This window comes from Callorhinus ursinus, unplaced genomic scaffold (genome assembly GCF_003265705.2).
Source record: "Callorhinus ursinus isolate GAN/ISIS: 27379988/994484 unplaced genomic scaffold, GSC_fseal_2.0 scaffold71, whole genome shotgun sequence".
NCBI classification, from domain to species: domain Eukaryota; kingdom Metazoa; phylum Chordata; class Mammalia; order Carnivora; family Otariidae; genus Callorhinus; species Callorhinus ursinus.
Genome location: NW_027397133.1, coordinates 2,381,339 through 2,391,149, shown reverse-complemented (window position 1 = coordinate 2,391,149; position 9,811 = coordinate 2,381,339). Strand labels below are relative to the sequence as shown.

The 9,811-nt window shown below is 61.4% G+C and overlaps 2 protein-coding genes across 2 annotated transcripts; one reads left to right on the top strand and one right to left on the bottom strand.

The window, feature by feature from the left end:
- Positions 1-51: 51 nt before the first annotated feature.
- On the bottom strand, positions 52-9,580 carry FAM83E (family with sequence similarity 83 member E). The gene is made up of 5 exons (XM_025849988.2): positions 7,850-9,580; positions 6,685-6,852; positions 6,186-6,310; positions 2,374-2,818; positions 52-886 (listed from the first exon to the last, which is right to left on the bottom strand). The coding sequence occupies exons 1-5, from the start codon at positions 8,324-8,326 to the stop codon at positions 611-613; spliced, it is 1,491 nt and encodes a 496-aa protein (XP_025705773.1). The 5' UTR covers positions 8,327-9,580; the 3' UTR covers positions 52-610.
- SPACA4 (sperm acrosome associated 4) lies at positions 3,963-4,658 on the top strand. Its single transcript, XM_025849989.2, has one exon. The coding sequence runs from the start codon at positions 4,173-4,175 to the stop codon at positions 4,551-4,553; it is 381 nt and encodes a 126-aa protein (XP_025705774.1). The 5' UTR covers positions 3,963-4,172; the 3' UTR covers positions 4,554-4,658.
- Positions 9,581-9,811: the final 231 nt, after the last annotated feature.

Below are 9,811 nucleotides of genomic sequence, written 5' to 3'. Positions count from 1 at the left end.
ACCTGCCTTCCTGGGTCTTCTGCTAGGCTGTGGAAATGCAAGATTCTGGCATCAAGCAGCTTTATTCTGAGCAGAGGTAAATGAGCCCCCAGCAACTCAGCGCTTAGCACCCGCAAAACAGCCCCAGCCCCCCTGGCCCTGCCCCCCACCAACTTCCAGGTCCTCATTATTCAGCTCCACTCCCTCGATTGGATTCTGTCCTCTCCCGTGCCAAGCTGTTTACCCACACTGTCCCGTGCCAAGCTGTTTACCCACAGCTCCTGAGCATGGTGGGTACCGGAAGCTCCCCCACTTTGTCCCACGGACTCGCCACCTTCACCCCACACAATTCCAGCACCGGGGCCATTCTGCCAGGCCTGTCCGCAGAGAGGTAGGATATGCGATGTTCTAGGATCCCAGCTACTCGAGACTTTCTGCCCATTTCCTAAACTGTGACACTGGCCTCTAGAGTGAGCACTGGGCTTGCCCAGGTTCTAGAACAAAGAGAAAAAAATCCCTTCCGATTTCCAGACAGACACCCAGGCCAGAAGCATTGTCCACGCCTCGACTCAGAGGCGGGGGGCTTGGAGCCGCTGGGAGACAGGTGGGCCCCATGTGGCTCTGGCTCCTGTCACGGTCGCCCCTTGAGTCCTGCCTGGGCGGCCCGATCTGGCTGCTGGAAGCCTCGGGGTTCCAGGAGTTTGGAGGCAGCATCTTCACCAAACCTCCTTCTGGTCGGGGACAGATAGCGGAGGTGGCGTGCAGGGAGGAGGGGCAGGGGGCTGCCCCAGGGCTGGGACCGGCTCAGAGGACGAGGTTCTGTCTCACCCCTGGGGGCCCCTCCGGTGCCCCGTTGCCTCATCAGGGCCTTGGCTGGGGTGTCCTTGGAGCCCCAGGACTTCTTGGGCTGTGGAGGGAAAGAGAGGGAGGTGAGAGAAGGCTTGGGGGACTGAGTCCTGGAAGGGTTTGTGTGTGTGTGTGTGTGTGTGTGTGTGTGTGTGTGTGTGTGTGTGACTCTCAGGGGAGGTGAGAAGGCCCCTGAGCCTCCAGAATGGGGAAGGGAAGTGATCCGGGAGGCCTGGGGCCCCCAGACCCTCAGAGGGCCAGCTGCTGTGTTCCCCCCTGCAGCTTTGCAGTTGGGGAGGAACAGGAAGCTGCCAGCAACTGCCTGGGGGGAGCAAATATTTGCCAAGGGAGGTGATGGTGGGTGAGGGCGGCTCAGGACCGGGTGGAGGCGAGAGGACCTTGCCCCTGCCCTGCCCAATCCCCCTTCTCCCCTGGAGTGGAACTGAGGGAGGCGATTCCTGGGACATTTCTCCCTCACCCTCGGAAAAGGTCCTCACTAGGTCCCACGTAGCAGATGGGGAAACTGAGCCCGAGAGGGGCACAGCTCACAGAGCACCTGTACCCCGGGTCTGCCGGCACACAGGGTGAGGCCGCCTGCTTGTCCCACATGGCTCTGCTCTCACCCTGTCAACAGGCCACTTTACAGCTGAGGGCACGGAGGCTCCGCCCAGGGTCCCAGAGAATTAGGGCAGGCTCCGTGGGAACCCCAGCACCTCAGCAGCTGAGAGCAGGGGCACAGAGACCCCTTGGAGCTCGCCAAACCCCCTTCCCAACACCCCGATGACGCTCGAATCCGGGAAGCCAGGGGCAGAGCATTTAAAACCTGCATTGGCGAGGCCACCAGGGCCGAGTTCCAATCTCTCCCTTGTGCCTGAGTTTCCTCATCTGTGAAACGGGGGGGCGGAGGCTCGTAACAACAGCCACCTCAGAGGGTTGTGGCAAAGATCCAATTCAACCTCCTCTGTGAGAGCCCCTGGCATGTGGCACGGTGCCCACAAGAGATGGTGGTTTTGACCTTGGGCAAGTTACTTGACCTCTCTGAGGCTCAGCTTTCCCATCTGTAACCACGAGCGTGAGAAGAGAATTACCTCACTGACCTGGGATGAAGATCTCGTGAAAGAAATACAAATAAATTCCGCCGTGGGGATTCACTGTTAATACTTAATGTTCTAGTTAGTTTATCCCCCCCTCACTGACTCCTCCTTCCCACCAAACCGAGACGGGGACAACTGCTGTGCCTATTCACTAGAAGAGAACACGGAGGGTTCAGAGAAGGCAGATCTCTGCCTGGCTCTCCCCATTAGTGGGTCATGCCAGGATTTGCACCCAGGCTGGCTCTCGGGGTCCCTGCCCCCAGCCACCCAGCGCTCCCCTGCCCGGCACGCAGTAGGGCTGTAGGAAATGGTCGCTGGGATCATGAACTCAGGTGGGCGCTTTTGCTTACCCCGTCTCCACCCCCAGCCCCGGCCCGGGGCCAGGCACATAGTAGGCCCTCTGCTGCCCCATCCCCTTCCTCTTGTTTCTCCGAGGCCAGCCACCAGCGCTCACCTCACTGTCACTGTCGCTGGAGCCGGACAGCTGGGACAGGCGGCTCAGGTCCCACAGGGAGCGGCTGGGCCGGGCCGGGGGGCCGCTGGGGGGCCGGGCGCGCTGGACACTCCTCAGGATGTCGCTCAGCGCCGGCCCTGGGGCGGCCGGGGTCTCCTGCCTGTCCCCCTCAAAGACCCGGCAGGCAGCCAAGCGTCGGGCCAGGGGGCCGTCGGGTGGCGGCGGTGACATGGGGGCCACAGAGCGGCGGCGGGCCACACGGTGGGGGTTGTGAGCCAGCTGCAGCCCCCCCACGGTGCTGACGAAGGGGCCCCAGGTGGGCGCAGACGGGAGTGGCCAGGAGGCCGCGTACAGTGTCCGGAACTCTCGGCTGAAGGCATCGGCAATCTCGCCGGTCAGCAGGGTCACCAGACCGCGGTGCAGGCGAGAGTCGCTCCACGTGAAGCTGAGGGGCACGCAGTGAGGGGTCAGGATCTCCGTGCTGCCCCAGGGAACCCAGCCTGGACCCCATTACCGGTCCCCACCTGGTCCCAGGACAGGCTGTGTGACCTCGGGCAGGTCCTGCAACCTCTCTGGTTTCAACATCCCCCTCTGTAGAATGAGAACCACCTAGGTACCTACCCGAGGGCTGATGTGACAACGAGAGTTAAAATACTTAAATTATCATCCGGAAGCCAGCCTGAGCTTATACCCGGACGCTGCCCCGTCCCCAGCAAAGGAGGTGTCAGTGCCTCCGTTTCCCTCTCTGAAAAGAGGTGGGCTTAGTCTTCTGACTCCCGCGAGGCCTGTCTTAAGACTCAGCTGCTTCCTATATAATGACTGCCATTTATTAAACACTTGCCGTGTGGCGGGCTCTGGGTGTGCCTGCTCCGTGCCTCAGTTTGCTCATCTGCGATACGGAGCTAAGATGTAGGAAGATTGGAAAGAGAGGACAAAGGGTTGAGCTGCCTGCATGGAGCCCGGCCCGCGCCCAGCTTGCCGTGGAGAGCAGGTCCCCTTCGGTCCTGTCATCACAGTGCTGGTATTTAAAGCACCTAGCTAGGGGCGCCTGGGTGGCTCAGTCGGTTAAGCATCTGCCTTCGGCTCAGGTCATAGTCCCAGGGTCCTGGGATCGAGCCCCGCATTGGGCTCCCTGCTCGGCGGGGAGCCTGCTTCTCCCTCTCCCTCTGCCTGCCTCTCTGCCTACTTGTGCTCTCTCTGTATCTCTCTGCCAAATAAGTAAATAAAATCTTTAAAAGAAATAAAAAAAAAAAAAAGCACCTAGCTTTAAGGTCTTGGCACACAGCAGGTGCTCTTGGGAATTAAATGAACCTGGGCTCTCATCCTGGCTCTAGGGACCTTGGCCACGTCACCTTCCCTTCCTGAGCCTTGGTTTGCCCATCTGAAAAATGGGCCCAGCGCCTGGAGAACTGATGCGTCAGCCACCAGGATGGGCAGTGTTGGTCCAAGCGTCCTTACCTTGGCGGGGTGGCAGCGTCTTCACTCCCTGGCAGGTTGGCGGGCCCGTCTGCCCGCAGATTGTGACACCCCTCCCCCCCGACCTGTGACCTCACCCCTGGAGCGGCCAGTGGGAGCCCCGAGGGGTCTGTGAGGTCACCCCCATTCCGTCCACAAAGAGTGCACGGAGCTCCCGCGAGGGACACGGAGCGTTGGGAACCGAGGACCGTCCGAGCGCTGACCCTGGGAGGCCCAGACCAGGGGCAAAAGTCTCGCGGGCCTCAGGAGCGTCATTCAGCAGTTCCGGGAGGCCCAGGAAGCCCACGGCCTGGCTTGGGCACCGTCCCCGCCACCAGGCCACCATGGTCCTCGGCTGGCTGTTGCTTCTGGTAATGGCTCTGCCCCCGGGCGCCATGGGCGCCAAGGACTGCGTGTTCTGTGAGCTGACCGACTCCAAGCAGTGCCCGGGCATCCACATGAGCTGTGGCAACGATGAGGATTGCTTCACGGGCCACGGGGTGGCCCCGGGCCTCAGCCCAGTCCTCAACAAAGGCTGCGTGGTGTCCACATCCTGCGGCCACGAGGAGCCGGTGACCTACATGGGCGTCACCTACACGCTCACCTCCATCTGCTGCTACGGCCACATGTGTAACGGGGCCCCCAATCCTGTGGGCGGCCGGATGGAAGGGGTCGTCGCCGGCCTGGCGCTGGGCGTGCTGCAGCTGGTCCCATATCTGCTGTGACCAACCCAAAGGGCAGGGCCCGGGACTGGTGTCCCGGCTCCGCTGTGCCCCTCCCCCCCGCCTCCACCCCCTCCCCCCCATTAAATGGCCAGAGGCCCTGGACAACCTCGTGTGGCCCCAGCTTCCTCCATTCCAGGGCTGCCCCCGCCCCCGGAGCCCAGGGCTCGGCAAAGCATGCTTAGGCCTGACTCAGTGGTGGGGAGCCAAGCTCGGTGGGTTTGGCTGGACCCCTCTATTTCATGGGTTCTAAGAGGCATATCTTTTCACATGTCTATCAGGATGCTTCTTTTCATCGGTGGCACCTTAGAGTCGATGAAATATGGTTAAAATGAACAATGACGACAATACACGACAGCTAACGTTTACGGAGCGCTGCTTCTGTTACGTGCCAGGGTACCTTGATCTCGCTGAACCCCCAGACAAAGCCAGGAGGGACGTTAGACGCGCTCCAAGATGGCTCCAGTCTCTGTGGCAACAGTTCTCCCAAGTGTTGTCCCCGGACCAGCAGCACCGGCATCAGCCGGGAGCTAGCTAGAAATGCCAGTTCTCAGGCCCCATCCCCAGCCGGCTGAGTGGGAGCGGTGGTGGAGGAGGGGGGCGGGGGGGGAGGGGAGGCACCCCAAATCTGTGTTTTTAAGGAGTCCTCCAGGTGATTCGGACGCAGGCAAGCCCAAGATTGAAAACCGCCAGTGGAGAGCACTGGTAATCCACTGGGCACGTCCGCCCCCCACCCCCAGGGGACAGTTGGCAATGTCTGGAGACAACTTTGGTTGTCCTAATAGGGGAAGGGGGGGGTGCTCCTGACATCTACAGGGTGGAGAGACCAGAGATTTGGTGCAGCCTCCTAAGATGCCCAAAGAAGTCCCCCCAGCACAGAACCATCCGGCCCCAAATGTGAGTAGCACCCCTGTCAAGAAACCCTGCTCTAGAGCCACTAACCGTATCATCCCGTTCTGTAGAGGAAGAAGGGAAGCACAGAGAGGTGAATTCAGCTGCCCATAGTCACACAGCCTATAGCCGGCAGAGCTACAATTCGAAGCCAGGCCACCTGACCCGAGAGTCTGTGTGCCTGCCCCGCACCCTCCCACGTTATGACCCTATGAGGCAGGTGCTGTTAGTAATTCACACTTTCCAGATGGGGAAACTGAGGCACAGAGCAGGGGAGGCACCGGCCCAGTGTGTCACAGAGCTGAGAAGTCGAGGAGCCAGGAGCCAGGGTGGGTCAGACCCCCAAGGACAGGAGAGGAGGGACTCGAGCCAGTCTGAGGGCCAGGTCCTTTGCATACCAACTCTTATTTTTTATAGTTGCTTAGAAAGGTGGAGTTAACTCAAGACAGGGCTAGGACTCCAATCCAGGTCGTCCTGGTTTTGAAACCCACACACAAACTGTGGGCCCTGTTTCCCAGATGAGGAGACACAGGGTCGAAGAGATGACCCCCACCCCAGGCCCCAGGGCAGGCCTGGCTCGACCCCAAACGAAGGGCTCTGCCCCTCGGTACCTCCTCTACCAGTGACGGTGTTTAGACCCATTTCACAGACCGGGAAAGAGAGGCTGGTAAAAAGGGACGCCGACTGCTCTACTGAGAGTTGGGGACAGGCCACCGCGTGGTGTGGGGAGGGGGGCAGCCGCACCTGTAGGATCCGGAGATGACCCTATGGCCATCCAGCAGCACAAACTTCTCCCGCACGTTGCCGCTCACCTGCCGTCGCCATCGGCTCTGGAAACTGCAGCCCCGCACAACACGGATATCTAGGTTCTGTAGTACAGGGGGCACACCCTAGCTCAGGCCAACCCCGCACACCTCCACTCACTGCCCAGGCCTCGTGGGGGGAATCCCTCCAGGCGGGTTAGGACCCAGATGGCCCAAGGCTCTGTAGAAAAGTCTGTCCCCGCTTCTCCAGAGCTACCAACATTGGGCTTCGGGGGGGTCTCTTGGAGATAGCTCTAACTCAGAGGGACCCCGTGGGAAGGCCCACCTCTAACTCCCCCAATGCCATGGGCATCGGATCTCAGAGGACCCTCTCAGCTGGCATCCACCTCAAAGAGCTAGGACGCTCTGGAGGGGTCTGCCCCCCGCTGACCCCAGCGCCAGGAGAATGAGGACTCGGGTCCCTCCCGCCAGGCTCCTACCTCAGTGGCCCAGGGGTTCACCCGCAGCCGCTGGGCCAGCGTCAGGAAGGCAGGCAGCTGCTGGTAGTCCAGGAGCAGGTAGACAGGCACCCAGCGGTGGGTCGCGGCGTCTACCAGGTCCAAAAGCAGGTCTGGGTCAGTGAAGATGTCCATGACCACGGCCACTAGCTGGGGGGTGGGGAGAGGGGCTGTGGATGGAGCCTGGAGCTCCGCGGACAGTCAGGGGCTAGGACCCTGGGGGTGGGAGTTTAAAGGCCCGACCTCGACGAGATGTTCAGGGGGGCTGCAGGAGAGGCCCCCAGACATGCACCGCTGTGCATACAGCGCTTACACGTGAATGAGGAAAAAACCGTCCTTCCTGGAGACCAAGGCCTCTACCGCTGGAAAACTCATCTTAATCACATCTGCAATGGCGAACAGTGTCCCGTGTGCTGTGACACTGCATGGTGGCCCTGCTCCAGGGCTCAGCAGGCTGGGTCCTTGGAGGTGCCCGGGATACGGGGGGGGGGGGGGGGCGTGCAGGATGATCTGCTTTGTCACACAGGGGGAGCTCTGGGGACTGGGTGGGGGCTGCTGAGGGCCTGGATCTTGCAGGCAGAAACATGTAGCAGAGATGACTCCTGACCCACTGGCCAGACAGCCTTGGTTCAAATTCCCGCTCGGTCACTTACTGGTGAGAGACTTAACCTCCCGTGCCTCAGTTGCCCCATCTCTCCTTACTCGGTATAATAAGTCCCAACCTCCCAGGACCCTCCTGGCGATTATAAATGTTAACCCGTGTAAGGCACTTAGCATGGGAGCTGGCAGGCACAAAGCCGTCGGATAAAGACCAGGCTCTCCAGGGGGCTGTAGGGGAGACATCTGGGCCCTCCGTGGGAGGGAGGATGGAGACACCTACCCTAGGGGTGGGGTGGGGTGCGGTAGATGACTGAGACCAAGGGGTCATAATTAGGTCCAAGGGGCATGGATGCCCAGGGGGACCCAGGCCTTGGAGAGAGGGTGAGGATGAGGTCTGGGGGCTGCGAGGTGTGGACTCAGGAGTCCCGGGAGGGCATGGGTGAGACACCAGGGCCCCAGGGGATGCGCCACTCCCAGGTCTGGGAGCTGGCTTGTGAGGATGTCTGGGTCTGGGGAGTGGACACCAGGCCCCCCCTGAGACCCCCACCTTGCAGGCAGCCTGGATTTCCTGGCGCACCAGCTCCTTGAGGGGCGGGTGGCCCTCGTCGGGTGGCTGGGTGTACAGCTGCGCCCGGGTGATTCCCTTCCAGGTTGGGACCTCTGGCCAGCCCAGCCGCAGCGTGGGCGCCAGCTCGTCTGACCGTCCGGGCCAGTAAGTCAGGCTGCTGCCCGAGTCCCAAATGGTGGCAGGGGCTCCCTCTGCTGCCCTGCTGGGCGGCTGCTTGGACGTGGTCCAGTCCTCAGCCGCCGCCGCCAGGCTCCGGAGCTCTTCCCCGCTCAGAAAGGGCCGCAGGCCCTCGCGCTGCACGCAGGCCTCGAACGCCTCGGCGCCCTTGCTCAGCAGAGCCTCCAGCGCCAGCCGCTGGCCCTCGGAATACAGGAAGCCAGGGCTGGCCTCGGTCAAGGGCAGCCCCGTGGCCCCCAACTCTTCTCCTTCCAGCGCTGCCAGCTGGGAGGCTGCCATTGGGCTGCTCGGGTGGGAGGACCGTGAGGCTGGGTGTCTGAGGATTCGGCCGTCTCTGGGGGACTGACCATCTGGGGGTCTCCTGCCAGGCAGACTCTCTGCGGCCGGCCAAGGCTTCCAGGGCCGCTCCGTGAAGGTCCCTGGCTCCGCGTCCTGATAGTCACACTGTCCAGGGCGTGGGCTGCTCAGACGGACCAGCCACCTGCCTCCAGCCACCACAGTGACAGGCTGGTCACCTGAACTTCCGGCCAGCTGTCAAGGGTGGTCCTGCGTGTGGGTCAGGGTGGCCCCCCGACTCCGTCCCTGGCTGTGTGATCCGTCAGCTGCTTCTCCGTGCACATCAATTTCCAGTCTCCTGGCCCCTGGTGGCCCCAACGGACTCTGTCGCTGGTTCCGTCTCGGTCAGGCTGAAGGCCCAGCTGGCCTGGCCAGAGGTCTGGCTGACTGGCCAACCATCTCCCAGGTAACAGCCACAGGCTGTCTGCCTGTCTCCTACCACCTGAATGTCCCTAACTAAAGGTAAAGTGGGCTATTTGCCCCTGACCGATGGCACATCTAACTGACCCTCTCCGGCTGGCTTTTTGATTATTTGGCAGACGTTGACTGCTTCCAGCTAACAAGGTCGGTATCTGGCCGCCCAGTGGAGCACCCCGCCGTGTCCAGGGAAATGTTTTTCCTGCTGACGGGTGGCTGGCTCACCGGCTCTCACTGACTGACCATGCCAGGCACCTCCCCTTGGACCTGCTCTCTCGGTTTGGGAAGAATGGGCTCCAGCCTGAAGTCTGGGCATCACCCTTCCCCAGCCAGGGAATGAGGTCTCAGTCTCTGTCGCTTGGGGACTCTGCCCCTGGGGTGTCACACACACTTGGGCTTAGCTACAGTGGAGGATACACTCCACAGGGGCTTGCATCACCATGGAACCAGCCCATGACCTCAGCAGCCCACCTAGACGGAGGGCCTGACTAGCCACTGTTCCTTGGACTGGCTGCCCTGGACTGTCTCCTAGCCAGAATTGTCTTGGGCTGCCCTCTCTCATCTATGCTGACCCCTAGCCGAGATGACCTGTCCGGGTTTCTGCCTGAATCCCACGATCCCCTGCCAGCTGACCATCCATCCACCTAGTCCTGGCCAAGGAGCACCCTTTGAGGCTCCTGACTCAACCTCTGGCCTATGGACCCCTGATCCCTGCAAACCAGCAGCCCTTCCTTCCAATCACACACCCAGACGGCTTCCTTCCTCCACACCACAACCACAAGGCCTACAAAGAGAAAAGGAATAAAACTGGGGCTCCCTCTCACCCCGTCCAGCTCCCCCAACTTGTCCAGACCCCCATCCCCCTTCCTTCCTTGCCTTCTCGGAGGTCGGAATTAGGGGTCTGGAGACCTGCTTTTATTTCTGTTCTTCCTGCCGTCTGGCCTCATTCATCAGGTTTTAGCCTGGGATCCGGGGAGCCCAACCCCTTGTGTCAACAGAGGAGGGCCCAGA

Bases quoted from the DNA above. Each gene is read 5' to 3' on its own strand.
- SPACA4 (XM_025849989.2), top strand. From the start codon at position 4,173: ATGGTCCTCGGCTGGCTGTTGCTTCTGGTAATGGCTCTGCCCCCGGGC.
- FAM83E (XM_025849988.2), bottom strand. From the start codon at position 8,326: ATGGCAGCCTCCCAGCTGGCAGCGCTGGAAGGAGAAGAGTTGGGGGCC. The intron at 6,853-7,849 runs GTGGGGGTCTCA...CCCACCCCCCAG, and splicing joins AAATCCAGGCTGCCTGCAAG to CTAGTGGCCGTGGTCATGGA. The intron at 2,819-6,185 runs GTGCGGCTGCCC...CGTGCCCCTCAG, and splicing joins GTCATCTCCGGATCCTACAG to CTTCACGTGGAGCGACTCTC.